The following is a 16,959-nucleotide window of genomic DNA, read 5'->3' as shown; positions in this document are numbered from 1 at the left end:
GTCTCCACATTTCCCCAATTATTTCCTTTGTCTCATCCAATTGCTTGCATAAATCTCCCTTCCAAATCTATTTAAAGCCTAGCCAGCTCTAGTTCCACAAGGATTATTACAGATATTACAGTATTATGTCAATATATTTTGATTGTAGAAAAAAATGAAGCATTAATTTCTCAAAATTGGGCATTTTACAGGTAAAACTTACTCATCTAGCTTGATTGCTGGTGACTTCATCAATCTGTCCGTGCTGTTTTCTTGGCAGCAGTATAAATGTGCCTTTTTATGGGAAAACCTCCTTTTTATGGGATGTTTTTCAATTTATCAGTGCAACCTACAGACTTGGTGTTTTCTGATTATCTTCCAGTCAGCTTATCTTAAAGTCAGCTAGGGCTACATACAAATTTAAAATAAAGTGATCTTCAGATATCAAATGTGGCTGTATAATGGCCCTGCAACCTGAATTAGTTTATCATAAAAAAGCAGATGCTGTCTCTAAAATTGTTATATTGCCTCTCTTCATAAAACACTGCTGTGAGTTTTCAGAGGCTTCCCAGGCAAAGACCCTGAAGAATTTGACCACAACAAATGGTAAAACATGGTAAATGCTCATTGCAATGTTAAAGGGCAAAGTCACTGTAATATTAAAATACAAATTTTAATTCAATTAAGAGATTTGCTATATGAAAACATTAGTTGCTTTTAGGAAGTATCCCCTGATTTAAAGTACTTTTTTACACAAAGCCCAGCAAACAACAAAACCTCACACCTTCCATTGACATACTGGAAGACTGGAGAAGAGCAAACCCATTTCCAATACAGTATTCAAAATGGGAACAGGCAGGAGCTAGGAAGCTGTACACCTATTGGTATCTGTACTTGAGTTTATTTCCTTATGTATATTTACATTTATACTTTATTGTATGCAATATTTATTGCATATTATATCTGTGAGCAATAATAAAAAAAATGCTATTGTTACCAAGAACCACCCTGTGTTTGTCAGGAACAAGTCATTTCAATTTAACTCATATATTTTTATGGCAGTTTAATAGAATAAGAAAATGTTGTGTAGTGTCCCTTACTTCAATAAAGTACTGGATATAACAAAATATTTCATGATACTTTGTAAACAAGTTGGATAAATATGGGCTAGAGAGCTAGTGAGCTAGTACTGTGTTGTGACCATACTGGTTAAACAAATGCATCTAAAAGGTGATTTTTAATGGTTTTGTATGTAACTGATTAATCCTTTCAACCCAGAAGTGCCTTAAAAGGGTGCCTCTGAATTGAACGGGAACCTGGGAGAAATTAATAAGTGGAATCCCAGAGATTCCATCTTCACCAGTTCTCTCTGTCTCATTTCTCTTTTTCCTCTCTTTCTCTCCCTCCATTTTCCCCTTTTCTCTCTCTCATCTCTCTATCTCTCTTCCCACCATCTCTCCCCCCCCCTCATGTGTGTGTGTGTGTGTGTGTTCCTCTTGAACCATTTCCAAAAACAGGCGAGAGTTGGGTTTTGTTTTGCTTTTTTGCTGATGTTCTTTCTTCTTCTTTGGGTGCTTTTTACCATATTATTTAAACCAGTCATTTCATTTCCCAGATAAATGAAGCTCTGTCGCCCCCCCTGCTGTGGCTCTTTGCCGGCTGGCTGGCCCAGCCCCTTGCCCTCCCCTCCCAGTCACTCCTTGCGTGGCCTGAGAAGGTAATGGTGACGGCGGGCATGGAGACTTGCTCCATATTCCAGAGTGGAAAGGCCCCTGTACTTGCCTCTCATCTTGTGGACACTTCTTCCAGCGCTTCTTGGTGCTGCACGCACCTTGGTCACTCAGGGAGCCATGCGACTTTCTCTCCACCCCGGGACACTGGCCCAGCCGATGCTTCGCATCGTAATGGGCTCCAGGAGGAGGAGGGAACGCCGTCTCCCCCATTGTGAAGCACGCTAAATTTAACTGTGCTGCACAAGGTGCTGCAAGAGCAGCGAGCAGGCCATGGAGGCGGTGAGAGCAGCGGCTCTCAACTTGCAACTTGCTCTTGCTGCCTCCATGGCCAGTGAAAATGGAGCTCCATTTTCAGTGGCAGAGGGCCGCAGGAAGCCGTCATGGCTGAAAACAGCCTGGGACAGCCGCACACAACCCTCCCAAGCTCCATTTTAACTGGCACAGCCACCGTGGGCCAGTCATTTGCTTCACTGTTTTGACAAGAATTCCTAAAACTTTTGGGGACTACTCAGAGGCTTAGCTCCTTGCATCACCCAGAAATGAATGGGGTGTGCGAATGTGCAAGTTGGATCCTGGAACAGGTGCTACATAAATGATTAATGAGATAATTGAGCAGACCTCCTTTTGCGGAAGTTGCATACAACAATTCAGTGCACAGTGCAAAGCCTCTTCTTTTAAAGTGGCCATCTGGCAGGCCTTTGTATCTATTCCTGAATTGCCTCAGGCCATCCCGTTGACCACCTTTCTAAAGGAGTTCCAACCACAAAATATTGTCCGGTAGTAAGAAAAACTTTGGAGGAGGCAAGAGAAGCATACAAGAAACAAGCTGACAAAAAGCGCACAAAGCCAAAATACTTCAAAGTTGAGGACAAGGTCTATTTGTCTACCACATACTTGCAGTCCAGATAACCCTCTCAAGAAATTGGGGCTGAAATACTTTGGCTTTTTCTCATAAAAAGAATTATTACCCAGTTGACTGTCGAACTCTAACTTCTAAAGACACTTAGATCAGAGGTGGGATTCAACTGGTTCTGTCCGGTTCAGGTGAACCGGTAGTGGCGACTGCGGGAGGCTCCACCCACCTGCCAGGACATAATGCGTGAGACTTTTATAAGATACCCTACTGTTGACTATATCCCCCTGGTTTATGAGATATGTACAGCATATTAGTAGAGATAGGAAACTTACAAATAATTTTTATTTTGTTTTGTTTTATGAAATTTAGAGGCTGCCCAACTGCAGAATACTAAAATTAGAAAATAAGCCACTTATACCATTTATTCCAGATTATATAATATTCCGTATCTTCCTTTTCTTTGAGCTCTTTTGTTAATTTGTCCATCTCAGCACGTTCTAGGATTTTTTTTATCAATTTTTCTTCTGTTGGTGTGTTTTCCCTTTTCCAATTTTGTGCGTATGATATGCGTGCAGCTGTTATAATATGTAAAATCAAATATTTTATTTCTTTGGTGTATTTTTCAGTAAATATTCCTAATAAGAATGTCTCTGGTTTTCCATCCATCGGTTGCTTTATTATTTTTTCTAACCATTTCTTAATCTTAGCCCAGAATTTTTTTGCAGCCGGACATGTCCACCAAAGATGGTAATATGTTCCGTAGCTCTTATTATATTTCCAACATACTGGAAATTTATTCAGAAACATCTTCGCAAGTCTAGCTGGAGTCTATGCCATCTATAAAACATCTTCAACTGGTTTTCCTTGTTTGCCACGGATATGATGAATTTATTTGCCACATTGTTTCCCATCTCTCCAAACCTATTGTATGATTAAAATTTTTTGCCCATTTGATCATTGTATTTTTAACCATTTCCTCTTCCATCTTAGTATCGCAGTAAAAAATTGTATATCCTACTAATTAATTTCTCCTCTGTCCCTTGTATAATTTTATCCAATTCATGTTGTTCGTTCTGTACTTCATATAATTTTGTATCTTCTTTATATTTCGACTGAATTTGCATGTATGTCCACCAATCAATTGCTTTATTTAGATCATGTTCCAATTCCTGTTTTGTTTTCAAATTTCCTTGTTCTTTTAGTATATCTCTATATCTTATTATCTTATCCCATTCAGTTAAATTTGGATGTTTTAATGCTTCTATAGGTGAGATCTAAATTGGTATTTTTGTGTAGTTCTGTTTTTTTATTTTTAACCAAATTAGTAGTAATGCATTCCTTAGTATATGTCTTCTAATATAGTTGTGTGTTTTATATTTTTCATCCCAAAGGAATGCATGCCATCCCGCTTGTAAATCATGTCCTTCAATTGCTAATGTTCTTTTATCCTTAACTCAATCCACTCTTTTAGCTAAGTCATGCAAGAGGCTTGATAATATATTTCCCATTCTGGGAGTGCTACTCCTCCTTTATCTTTTGTATCTTGTAGAAATTTAAGTCTAATTCTCGGTCTTTTTCCCTGCCATATAAATTTGGTAACTATTTTATTTAAGGCTTCAAAATAAATTTCTCTAATTTTACTGGTATAACTTGGAATAGAAATAGCATTTTGGGCTAAATATTCATTTTAATCATGACGATCCTCCCCATTAGTGAGATCTGTAAGTTTTTCCAATTTTCTAAATCTTTTTTGATTTGCTGTAGCAATTTATCATATTTATCATAGAAATAATGGATAATAAAAATAGGGGTGAATTTGAAAATGGAAAGAATGAATATGATAATGTATAGAATGCATAAAATCAATATGATTGTTAAGAAGTATAATGTAATTAAAAGAGAAAGGGACAAAAAGAAAATGAAATAGTATAAAGGGAATCAGGGGAGAATGTAAATATTAGAAGATGACCATCATGAAATAACTGTAAAAAAAGAGAATATATATATATATATATATATATATATATATATATATATATATATATATATATATATGTTTTTCTTCTAGCCAGGTTTTCCCTACGTAGCCAAGGTTTTTTTGTAGCTCCAGCTCAATATATATATTGTGTTTGGTGTTTGTCATATTGTGTTATAATAAAAATTAAGAAAAATTAAATAAAATAATATAATTAGAAAATAAGAATAAAGAAAAATCTATGCATTGAGACCAATTTACACTCTATAAAAGAAAATTCTACCCCAAGGCCTGAGAAAACAGCCTGGTTTTTAAAGATTTCCAGAAAATCAATGGGGTGGGAAAGAAACATATCTCTAGTACTAAAACTCAATAGCTACAAATCAGCATTTATTTCAATATAAACCAAAAGTTATCTAGATTTTAATCATGTGCATTACATGCAATCCTAACATTCTTTAGGAAGAAATCTCTGAAGTTGTTAATACTGATAAGGCATTATTGTTCTGTAGGGAGAGACAAAACTTCTAAGGAATTAACGTACACGTCTGTAATTAACTATGTCAGATTGGGTATGTGTCAAGAGTGATTTGGTCTTTCACTTAGTTACTTCTTCACTCTCAGCTTGACAACAATCGGGAGGGGGGTGGTTGGAATGTCTGGGATGCGAATGAAATGCCAAGACTCCATGTGCAGTGAGACCCTGCTGCCACCCCCAAGATCATGCTGCACACGTGTTTGAACGATCCGGGCCGTTCTCATAACAAAAGAAGCAGATGTAATTGAACAATGCAATGAATTGAGGGGGATGGCCAAAGGGAAAACAAGTTTAACTATGTGGGCATTTGCACAGGAAACCCAGAGCTGGTTTCCCTTCTTCTGTGCCAATGTAGTGTATTCAATAAAGCTTTACTTTTGGGAAGCACAATGTCCCCTGAGTTCTCTTTTTGGATTTGCTAACTGGACAGCTGACAGCTGTTTCTAGCCTTTCCAAAAATGCCCTTTATAGGAATGTTCCTTGTACTAGATTTTTGAACAATTCTAAGATTTGTTTACTGATTTATTACATTCTTTAGCCTCAGACTAACTACTATATTTCCATACAGTGGAAAAATTGTGATGATGTTTTCAGCTGCCACGTTATAACTTACATTTATTAAAACTGTTTGATGGCTGAAGAGGTCTACCTGTAATGTTTCGTTTCTCTGAAATGATTATTTACTCAAGAATAAACAACAATGTTTAGATGACAGAAAGAGATTTATTTGGGATTATTCTTCCACTGGTAATTTCTATACTGACATGAATCAAGCAATTTCATTCTAACTCTTTCTATTTTAGCCCATCATTTTATTATGGTCTCTGCATGCCATGAATCTTATGGAGAATTAATTGAGGATTTTTGTCTCAGCAAATTTAAATCTGACATGGAAACTCTCAGGAAGACGCTATGGTGTGATTGGGATAAGACTTTGGAGTAAGTATCAAATAATCAAAAGTATTTTTTTACTTATTTCTTCAAGGGAGGCCAGATGTAGTCAAGATAAGTAACTGGGGCCAGACAGGGCACAGAAGGATCTTCTTCACCTCACTGTGAAGAAACATTGCCAGCTGCTGACCTACTATTTTTTCCCCTGTCTACAACTCCACCTCGTTTTCCACCGATTTGCTCCATTGAGAAAGTGATCCTTCCCCAGATACCAGAATCCCAGGAAAGAATTATCGCAAAGGTCTGGGGGGGGGGGGGTGACTGGATGGGTGGGAGGGAAGGGAGAGGAGAAAAATGACCTAAGTCTTAAGGGGTACAAAATGGAAAATGAAAGAGAGTGGTATGAGAGTGTTGTGGGGGGGGGGACGACTTATAGTGTTCTGCCCCAGCTATAGACCCCAAAGAACACAGCACACCCAAAGTCTGTACAAAGCTTAGTTTACTAAAATAAAATCAGTTTTTTCTTCAAACAAAGGCTGTTAATTAACTTTCTTAAGAGCCTGCAAGAATCCAAAGAATAAATAATCTTACTCTTACTATGGTTGGCAGAAAGCCCAGAAGCAATTTGCAAAGAACTAAGATCAAGGCACGAAGGGATGTGAACTAAGTTATTCCCTGCAAATTGCTTGTTAGCTTTCTTCCTTAAATAGGCTAAGGGAGTGGCCAATTAGCCCCAAGCCTTACTCTCGAGGAGACCTCCTCCTGAGGAGCTACTCCTGCCTTTTGGCAGCTCTGCATGCCCGTGCATCGAGAAGAGGCTCCTCCTCTTTTTCCTCTTCACTTAAGAGAGCTTCTGGAGGTTCTGAAGACCCTGGCTGAATCCCTGCCTCTGGCACCACATCTTCTCCAGTCTCCTCATTGTCCGACTCGAGTGCCAGCTGCACAGGCTGCTGGCGCAGCACCACACCAGCCTCTTCGCTGTCTGAATCAGCTACTAGCTGCACAGGCCGCGTACGGGCCATAACATATAGGAAGACTTTTGGCCAGGAAGAGAAGTAGCTACAACCTGAACTCGGATCCCTCGCTCCCTCCGCTGAAGTGTCAAGAAATGGGAATGTAAGGCATAATTTCAAAGGTGCAAAGAAATGGGAGAAACAGGAAATCTGTGGAATCATTCCCTCCAAAAGCCCTTCCAGGACTTTAAGGCACACCGGAGGAATGCAGGCAGACCATTGACCTGCCTGTCTACTATTGGTTGGAGCCACTGATTGGCAGTGGACTTTTGGGCAGGAATTTTCTTTCCTCCTTCCCTCGTGCCGGCAGCTCCATTTCCCATTTTTCCATTGCAGCACAGCACCATGCTGTGGAGCTTGCCCCACCCACCATTGCCCAGATGCCCTCACTTCCGCCAAGCATTTCTTTATTAACCTAATTTCCAGCTCTGTCATGTTACTTCATTGCATTTCTTGCCGTCATGTGCAGGGAAAGTTTGTGGGACTAAAAAAAAAGTTCAATCAATCAATTCCAACCTTGTGACATTTTTTTATTGTGAGAAGTTGGAATTGATTGATTGAACTTTTTTTTTTAGTCCTACAAACTTTTGTTTTCCTGCACACGATGGCGAGAAACATGACAGAGAAATGTGACGGAGCTGGAAATCAGGTTAGCAAAGAAATGCTTGGCGGAAGCGAGGGCATCTGGCACCAGGCACTGAAATGGGCCCATCTCTCTCCAGCAGCTGCCCAGGCCCACTGGAGGGAAGGCCAGCATCTACCGGCACTTAAACATATCAGCATTCCAGCTCTGGCCGGGAAGGGGCAGCCGGCATAGGCACTTCAGGCAGGATGTTTATTTCAGCACCCTCCCCAACCAAAAGGTGCTCCTCCGGCACTTATGCACAGGCTTCCTGCCCCCGCTGCCTCCTGTAAAGTAAGACAGTTTTCGCCTGGGTGACATAATCAAATGTGCCGCATCTCCATTTGGTTTCCGTCGCTCGTCTCTTGGATTTTTGGGGAGGGTTTTTTTCTCCCTGCCTGGAAGTTGAACGAAAACCAGACATTTTCCAGAAAACATATTTATCATAACCGGTTCACCAAACTCAACAAAAAATTAGGTATTGGTTCTGCCGAACAGGTGCGAACCAGCTGAATCCCACCACTGCTTATGCCTAATTTCAAGAACTTTCTCCAGTAGATATTCTTTGAGCTCACTCGAAATTATTACTTTTCTTTTTGAGTTGTGGTCCTTGGAATGGGACATAGTATCTTAAGTAGGATTTGACCAAGACAAAATAAAGTAGAATAATTACTTCTCATGATCTAGACTCTATGTTCTGGTTAATGTGAGCCAAGAGAGTGTTTTTCTTTTTAGCATTTGCCTCTTTAAGTTGTATTCAAAAAGACTACTCAAATCCTTTTCACAAAGGAAGATCTCTAATATCTTACAGTTGTGTTCTTCATTTTACTACCCTGATGGAAAATTTTACACTTCTTCCTGTCAAATTCCAATTTGTTCAATATGTAGGCATTTTATTGAATCCTGCCTATATCTTTTTGCATCTTCTCTTTCATTTATAGTATAAATCACTCCTCCCAGTTCTGTTTTCTGTAGATGCCCTTGGTAGCATAAGGCCTACAATACAGCCTATGGCACTTCACATGATCTTTTTTTCATTTGTTGTTCTATGTTTAATGAGTCAGTGATAAATCATATAATGCTTAAGATTAAGTTTCAATTTTTATTTTTTTACATTTTAAAAATTAAATTAAATCAAATTAAATTTAAATGATATTACTTCAGCTACATATATTGAATATGGAATGTTCTCTAAAACATATGAAACACATATACAGTGCTGAGAGCAGGATAGAGAAAATCTGGAAATTATCAGTCTCTCAAACGAAACACTGAAAATAAAGTACAGTAATACCATACCCATAATAAGAGATTCTATGTAGATAATTTATGATGATTCCAATTAAATTAATTTTCAGGTTTTGAATTTTACCAAGATTTACACTCTGGAAATACTGATAGTGAGTAATGACCAAATGATTATTGTTTTTAAGTGAAATAAATCTAAAAATCTTGGTTGCATAGTTGAGAGGTTAAGCTGTATCCCTAACATAACAGCAAATTTATCATACTGTTAACATAATGAAATCTGGAAAGCCTTCAGGGCCAGATGAAGTAACTGTACATGATTAAAAAAAAAATTGAGATAGCAGCTTTATATTGTTGGAAATATATTAGGAGTCACATGACAAAAAGGCCCTTTCAGCCTCCCACAGGTAGTCCTCGACTTGCAAAAGTTCACTAAGTGCAGGTGTATCAAACTTGATTTCATTGAGGGCTTCATCAGGCTTATGGTTGACCTTGGGGTGGGGGGGCGTGGCCGTGTGTGTGTGTGGGCATGACCAGGGAGCATGACCAGCTCGACATTGCTCATGGCCAGGGGCACCTGTGATGGCCCTGGGGGGGGGGGGCTGTTGGGATCCATTGTCTACAGCAGAGGAAGGTGAGACCAGGGTGAACGCCAAACCCTTGTCCACCAGAGGAGCCTTGCCATCCCACTCAGGCCAAGCGCAGGACGCCCAGACAGCGGCACAGGCTACCTGAAGCCCTGGCCAGTGGAGGGCAAGTGCCCAGCCCTCTCCAGTCGCCTGGCTGAGCTTAACTCCTCCTCGAGGCTGCTGCTGTTGTGCTCACTGTCCTTGGCCAGGTTGCTCATGGTGTGCGGGGGGGGGGGGCAAAGTGTGTGGATCAGAGGGATACCCACTCCCTCTCCATGCGAGGAGACCCGGCTTTGTAACCAAAGTATCCTCAACAGTAAGATGGGAGACCACCAGCAGGACTGCTGATGGCCAAGTGCTAAGGAAGGACTTTCCTCAGACCCTCCCTCCCTCTCATAATTTCCTTCCCTTCTTCCTTGTTCCCTCCCTCCCTCCCTTCCTCCCTTTTCTTCTTTTTCCTTTCCTCTTCATTCTCCTTTCTTTCTTCTTCCTTTCCTCTTTCCTTCTTTTACCTTCCTTGCTTGCTTTTCCTCTTTCCTTCTTTTTTCTTTGTCTTTCCTCTTTCCCTTTCTCCTTTCCTGTCCCTTCTTGATGCTCAAATGCAAAAGGGGAAACATTTGTTGATGCCTCCTTGCTGTGATCAAATGCCACTTTTGCTAGTAGTTTGTGGCCATTTAAAAGACAAAGAACAAGGCAGGGTCAATTTATCCCATGCTTGCATTTAGTGGAGGTGTCTACAGACAACAGTACAGCAAAACTGTCAAAATGGTGGCTGTGATAGTTGATCAGAGCTCTTCTGTTTTTTATGTGCAACAGCTTTAGCATTTAGGAACAGAGCTAAGTTACCTGCTTTTCTATTAATAAATAATTCTTAAAATGACTCCTGTAGGGACCCTGCATTATTATATTATTATTATTATTATTATTATTATTATTATTATTATTATTATTATTATTATTATTATTATTATTATTCAGAGGTCAGAGAGAGAGAGAGAGAGAGCGCCTGGGAAAGAGGCACAGACAGAAGTGGTAAATTAAATAGTGGGTGAGTCATGCAAGAACTGAAATAAGTGTGGGATTCTGATTTAAGGATTGCCACCAGATGATCTTGCTCCAGAGGAAAATCAGAATAAACACACAGAGAAGACTTCACTAGAAAGGGCTTTCTTTTGCTCCAGGAAAAAATCAGAATAAAGGCATGGAAAAGCCTTCACAGGAAGAGGCTTTTTTGTTCTGCCTTGGAAGAAAATTAGAAGACACAGAGAAATCTTCACTGGAAGAGGCTCTCTGCTTTTGCTCCAGAGGAAACCCCCAATCAAAGACCAGGGGAAGCAGAAAGAGGCTGAATTATCACCACTTGCACTTTTTAATTACAGTGAATCCCTTCCAGATTAGACCTGTGACTTTCTGCTTCTAAGAAAGTGGGAAGGAAGGTGGGGGAGAAGAGATAATTCTAACTCACTCTTCCAGCAAAACAAACCAAAAATCCAGCATCTTGAGGAAGTTCAAAAGAGAGGGGGAGGGAGAGAAGGGAGAGGGAGAGACGGAGAGAAATAGAGAGACAGACTGACAGAGAAAGAGACAGACCAAACCAACTCGGTCAGCAGTCTTGGAAAAGGTGCAAACGAGAATTATTCCCTTGGAGAGACTGTTTAAGAGAGGAAAGGTAGTTTCTCCCTTCCCCCATTCCAAGCCTGATTGCAGCAGGCTTACAAACTTGGAAAGCTGCACGAAGAAAGGAGCTGCATGAAGAAAGGAGCATGGGACAACAGGGTCCCATTCCTCCCCTGGCACAGCAAGCTTGGGCAAGCTGGATGTGGGTGCGAGGGCTTCATTTAGTGGAAGGTTTGTTCCTGCCCTTAAACAGTAAGGGCGCACATGTGAAGCCCTCTTGCCCAGTGCAAAGGTCCTCCGGTGGCTGTGCTTGCAACACCTGAGTTCCATGTCCTTCCTCCTCTTGCTCCTTCTGCTATGCCTGCTTCTGCCTCCTCCTCCTCCTCCTCCTCTTCCTGGTACTGCTTCCTCTTCCTCCTGCAACCTCTTCTTCCTGGCACTACAATTGGGCTCGTGTTCCCTTCACGCACCTCTCTAAGTTTGCAAGACAAACATGCAGCAGCCAACCAGGAGCCTGCCTGGGTGCAAGTGGGGCGTCTGCATGCAGATGAGGTACTTTGAAAAGGAGTGATCTTTGAGGGCAATCCCGCTGCTGTGCCTCCACTTTCTTCAGCTCAGATAGAGCCAGGCACCCAAGCTGCTGGTGACAGAAACCATGAGCAGCCATGATACCCGCTTGACCTAGTCCCCTCCTGGCTAGCTGGCTGTTACAAACCATCACTGATCTTCTCCCCCGCTCAAGCGACAGTGGACTCCGTGGAACAATGGCTCTCATTCGTCCCCTGACATGGTGAACTCTGGTGGGCTGGATATGGGTGCGAGGGCTTCACTCAGTTGAAGGCTTTGTTCCTGCCCTCAAATGGTAAGGCCGGCGCACGCGGGCAAACAGCCCACCTGCGCCACAGATGGCATTGGTTTCTGCCCCTGGGCCTTAGCTCCAACCTGTGAGGCTGCCTGTGAGGCAACATGGTCCCTGGGGACGCCAGGCCCCTCTTGGGCATTCACACAAGGAGTGAGGCGAAGGTGGCCCCCTGCTGGCTCCAGGGCGGTGCCATGAATCTAAAGCTGGACGTGTATCGGCCTGGATGGTCACCACCACATTGCAGATTGGTGCCCGGTCGGCTTCTGCTGGGCTGAGGCGCCATAGGCCAGTCCTTCACTTTCCAGGGCAGCCTTGCAGGCCAGATCAAACCATTTTGTGGGCCAAATCTGGCCCGCGGGTCTTGAGTTTGACATTCCTGACTTAGTGACTGTTCAAAATTACAATGGCACTGAAAAAAGTGACTTATGACCATTTTTCACACTTATGACCATTGCAGCATCCCCATGGTCATGTGATCAAAATTCAGATGCTTGGCAACTGATTCATATTTATGACAGTTGCAGTAACCTGGGTTCATGTAATCACCTTTTATAACCTTTTGACAAGCAAAGTCAATGGGGAAACCAGATTCACTTAGCAACTGTGTTATTAACTTAGCAATTGCAATGATTCGCTTAACAAAAGAGCCTGAGTGGCGTAGGAGGCTAATGCCTCCTACTAAGGCAGCATTTAACATCCAGCTGCCTGCAATTACTGCGAGTTCAATTCTCACCAGGCTCAAGGTCGACTCAGCCTTCCATCCTTTCTAAGGTGGGTAAATTGAGGACCCAGTTTGTGGGGGCAATAAGCTGACTTTGTATAAATATACAAAAGTATGAAGGCTATTGCTTAACGCATTGTAAGCCGCTCTTGAGTCTCCGGAGAAGGGTGGCATATAAATCAAATTAAAAAAACAAAAACAAAAACAAATGTGGCAAGAAAAGTTGTAAAATGGGGCAAACTCATTGAACAAATTTCTCACTTAGCAACATAAATTTTGGGCTCAATTGTGGTCATAAGTTGAGGACTACCTGTATTCTGAAGCTTATGTAACTATAATTGAAAGTTGTTTAGGACCCAATAAATTATACAAGCTATTGTTTAATATTTTAGTAAATGCTGAAAGTAAGATTTTAACATTCACCTAAGATTACAGGAAGTGTGTGTGTGTATACATACACATACACATACACACACACACACACACACACACACACACACACACATACACACACACACACACACACACATATCTTGTGTTTCCCTGAAAATAAGACCCGGTCTTATTTTTTTAAAACCCCGAAATAAGCACTTGGGGCGTCTTTATTTTTTTCACGTACAGGAGGCAGCAAGCCCACCGGCCCCACCCTCTCTGTCCCACCATATGCTTGCCTGCAGCCACAATGGACCAAGCTCTCAGCGCGCACTGGCCTCCGCCTGCCCTGCTTGCTGGCCCTGCTCCTGCCAATGTAATTTTGATAACTGAATAGTTTGCTAATATAATTTCTCTTACACTGGTTTTCATTATTTTTCCTTTTTCTCTTTTTCCTTAATTTTATTTATTTCTTTTGAATGTTTCTTTTTTATCTTTTTTCTTAGCTTTTTCAATTAGCTTAATTTAGACTTTTTTCTTGTTTTTATGCTTTATTTAACTAATAGTTTTATGATTCTTCATAAATATTATTGAGATAGTTATTAAATATATAGTTATTAATTTGCTTTTAAAAGAAAATGAAAGTTTAAAATTTAAACAAATGAAAATGTATATTTTATTAATTTATAATTTTGAAAGTTTGCCCATGCAGATCACAAGATTTTGAAAAGGAGAATTCATCATGCACATAGTTGTCATCTTGAATTTAATACCAACTCTATGATATCCTTGAATTTCACTTTTAATAATAGGTTTATTTTTATTTTTTCTATTTTTAAAATGTCTAAACCAGCCATCAAGTTCGCAATAAAATTTCATAATATTGGTCTTGCATTGAGATCTCTGATTTTGTTACTAAATATATTTAAAAATAATTTCATTTATGACCACTTTTATATCCCACCCTTCTCCAAGATGTCAATATATATGAGGTTAAGAAGAATCACACAAATCCTTTTTCTGACTGCAGAATGAAGAAAATTTCAAAGGACTGGGCCACAATTTGGCTGATGAGGAGAAATGAGAAAGTAGATTCTGTAGTAGAAAGAGACAATAACCAGAATCAATTGTTGTTGAAGATACGCTACACTACTCCAAATCAAATTCATTTTCAGGCCCTTGTTCGCACTGAGCAAAGGAAGGAAAAAAGACATGGCGCAATAGCTTGAAGAGAACTCCAACTATCCATTGAATTAGAAAGGTGTGAGAAAATTCCCTACGGCACTCATCTCTTAAAGACTGGATTGCTGTTTATTGCTACCATGTTTCCCTGAAAATAAGATTCAACACGAAAATAAGACCTAGCCTGATTTTTTGGGGGTGGGCCCAATATAAGTCTTACACCAAAAATAAGCCCAAGGGGATGGGTTTGGCCAGCACAAGAGGCAAGGAGTGTGTGGGGGCCAACGGTGTCCAGCAGCTGTTGCAGGCCGCCAGTCCCTTGGCGCAGTGCAGATTGAGGGCAAAGAGGGGAGACAGGCAATCCAGACATGCTGCATGGCTGCCTGGTTCACGGGAGGCTTGCGTGGCGGCACCAGCAGCAGGAGGAGGCAGAAGCACAGGGAGGAGGTAGGAGATCCAATGCCCTGTGTGGGGGCCTGACTTGGCATGGCCGCAGGCAAACTGAGAGACGATAGGACAGAGCAGGTGGCGTATTGGGATTGGCTGTCTTCCCCCCTGTGCCTCTGCCTCTTCCTGGCTCCACCATGCACTTTTCACCCAGAGGGAGATGAAGCTTCATCTGCTTGCAAATGGGGCACTTTGAAACAGAGCTAATCGCTCCGTTTCAAAGCACCCTGTTTGCAAGTAAACATGTCATTTCTCCATCTGGGCAAAAAGCCTAGGAAGGCCTAGGAAGCTCTGTAAGCCATTGTGGCCACGGGCAAGCAGATGGTGGAAGGGAGCAGGCGGGCAACCACAAAATAAGACATCCCCCCAAAATAAGACTTAATGGGACTTTTGGTCCCAAAAAACCTATAAGACCCAGTATTATTTTCGGGGAAACACAGTATCTGCTGTGTAAATATGGCTTTATTTTTGTCGATAATATAGAAGCTAATGTAGCCATGTAGTATCGGTGAGCCTTCTGTCAAAAAGCCAGATCATGAATATGGGTGTAACGGCTTGGTGAGCTGAGATTTACTGCTGAGGGTCAGAATCCCTGATGGAGAAAAATAATACAATTGTGTGTCTACAACAATACAAGAAAAGCCATTGTCAGCACTGGAGGCTATCTTTTACTTTAGATCTTCAGGGCTGCCACACTTAGTGGGTGGATGGAGTTGGAGGGAGATATATAGCCATAACAACATCCTTTTCTCTGGGAGTCAAGGACACTCAGCCTGTACCTGGAGAGGCGTGACTAGGAGACATCTCCAGTTGGGACAGTGATTTGATCGGATGATGTGATAGACATGTAGGTGCAGGGGAAGGGGCTCTGACTTTCCTTTGGATGGGGAAAACCCAGGGGACTTCCAAATTTGGGTTTTCCCAGATGTGCCAATATGACATATCTAATAAAATGGAACTTTGAAGAAAATGCATGCCTCAGAGTTTTACTTCTATTGGGGATATACTTGGAACCCTGAGAGCCATGGGACTCAGGGATTCACTACTACTAGGAACTGAAATTATCTCTTCCTGCTGAAATGTGGGGACATGAAATGATGCTACAAATAATAGTTGGAACTGTCTACAGCCGTGATGGTGAACCTATGGCATGGGTGCCACAGGTGGCACATGGAGCCATTTTAGTGGGCACGCAAGTGTTGCCCTAGCTCAGCTCCAGTGCGCATGCACGCACCGGCCAACTGATTTTCAGGCCTTCCAGTCCCACTGGAGGTTGGGAAACTGGCTGTTTCCAGCCTCCGGAAGACCTCCGGGGGGATGGGGAAGTCTGCTTTTGCCCTCCCCAGGCTCCTAGAAAGCCTCTGGAGCCTGGGGAGGGGGAAAAAGGGGCCTACCGGGCCCACCGGGCCATCACGTGCCAAAAGCAGGGGGAAATGTGGGGGAGGTCACGTGTGCATCCGTGGGAGAGCGGGGCGCATTGAATTATGGATGTGGGCACACGCACCCGCGACTCCCCCTGCTTTTGGCACGCGACGGCAAAAAAGTTAGCCATCACTTGTCTACAGGCTTTGTAAATTGCAAAAGGAAGTTTAAAACCAAATTTTCTCATCCAATCTTCCAGAATCTATTTTCCATTTCCTTTATATGATCTTGTTTTCAGCTCTTTATCAAATGTTCTGTTTAGCCATATTAGCCGCTTCTGCTGTCCTCTTTAATTGTATGTTTGGGAGTGTCAGGGTTTTTTTTAAATGCCCTTTTTCAATTCTCATCCTTCTTGAGCTCTTTTCCAACCAACTTTTTCTGCTTATTGCTCTGAGTTTATTAACATTTGTTTTTTTGAAGAAAATCTATAAACTTTTTTTATTTCTATATTGGATGATTTATTGGCTTTTACTTCTTTTAATAAAGGTCAATGGGTAAAGGGATCCCTGCAAATTTTAGTCCACTAGTTATTGCTGACTATAGGAGGCAGTGCTCATCTTCATTTCAAGGCCATTGAAGTGAGGCAAGGCAAACAACAGGCACAAGTCAAAGCCGGGGGAGTTTAAGCCAAAACAATTGTTCCTGGCAAAGACTAATTTACCACAGCTTCTCCCCTCCAGGTGTTCTTTATGAGGAAGGGGTGACCTTTTCCCAAATAGCCCTGCAGCCCTTCTCTGGGCTTCCCTATGTTCCACTCTCCTGGCCCTTGGATTGAGTGGGATAGACAGCTGTTCCTCATCAGAGGAGATTGGCTGCCTATCACAGCAGGTCAGCAGCCGATCTTCCCCTGTG

At 41.7% G+C, this 16,959-nt stretch overlaps 1 protein-coding gene across 1 annotated transcript in view; it reads left to right on the top strand.

Moving 5' to 3' along the window:
• The window catches only part of RAMP1 (receptor activity modifying protein 1), a 113,257-nt gene that overhangs the window by 45,737 nt on the left and 50,561 nt on the right, over nt 1-16,959 (top strand). The window contains exon 2 of the mRNA XM_070933165.1: nt 5,885-6,020. Within this exon, the coding sequence (XP_070789266.1) occupies nt 5,885-6,020 (136 nt within the window). The remainder of the gene's footprint in view (nt 1-5,884; nt 6,021-16,959) is intronic.

This window comes from Pituophis catenifer, unplaced genomic scaffold, assembly GCF_029215685.1.
Source record: "Pituophis catenifer annectens isolate HBS135680 unplaced genomic scaffold, rPitCat1.0.hap2 SCAF_1, whole genome shotgun sequence".
In the NCBI taxonomy this organism is placed as follows: Eukaryota; Metazoa; Chordata; class Lepidosauria; order Squamata; family Colubridae; genus Pituophis; species Pituophis catenifer.
The sequence above is the reverse complement of the archived record's forward strand: the minus strand, read 5'-3'. Positions and strand labels throughout refer to the sequence as shown.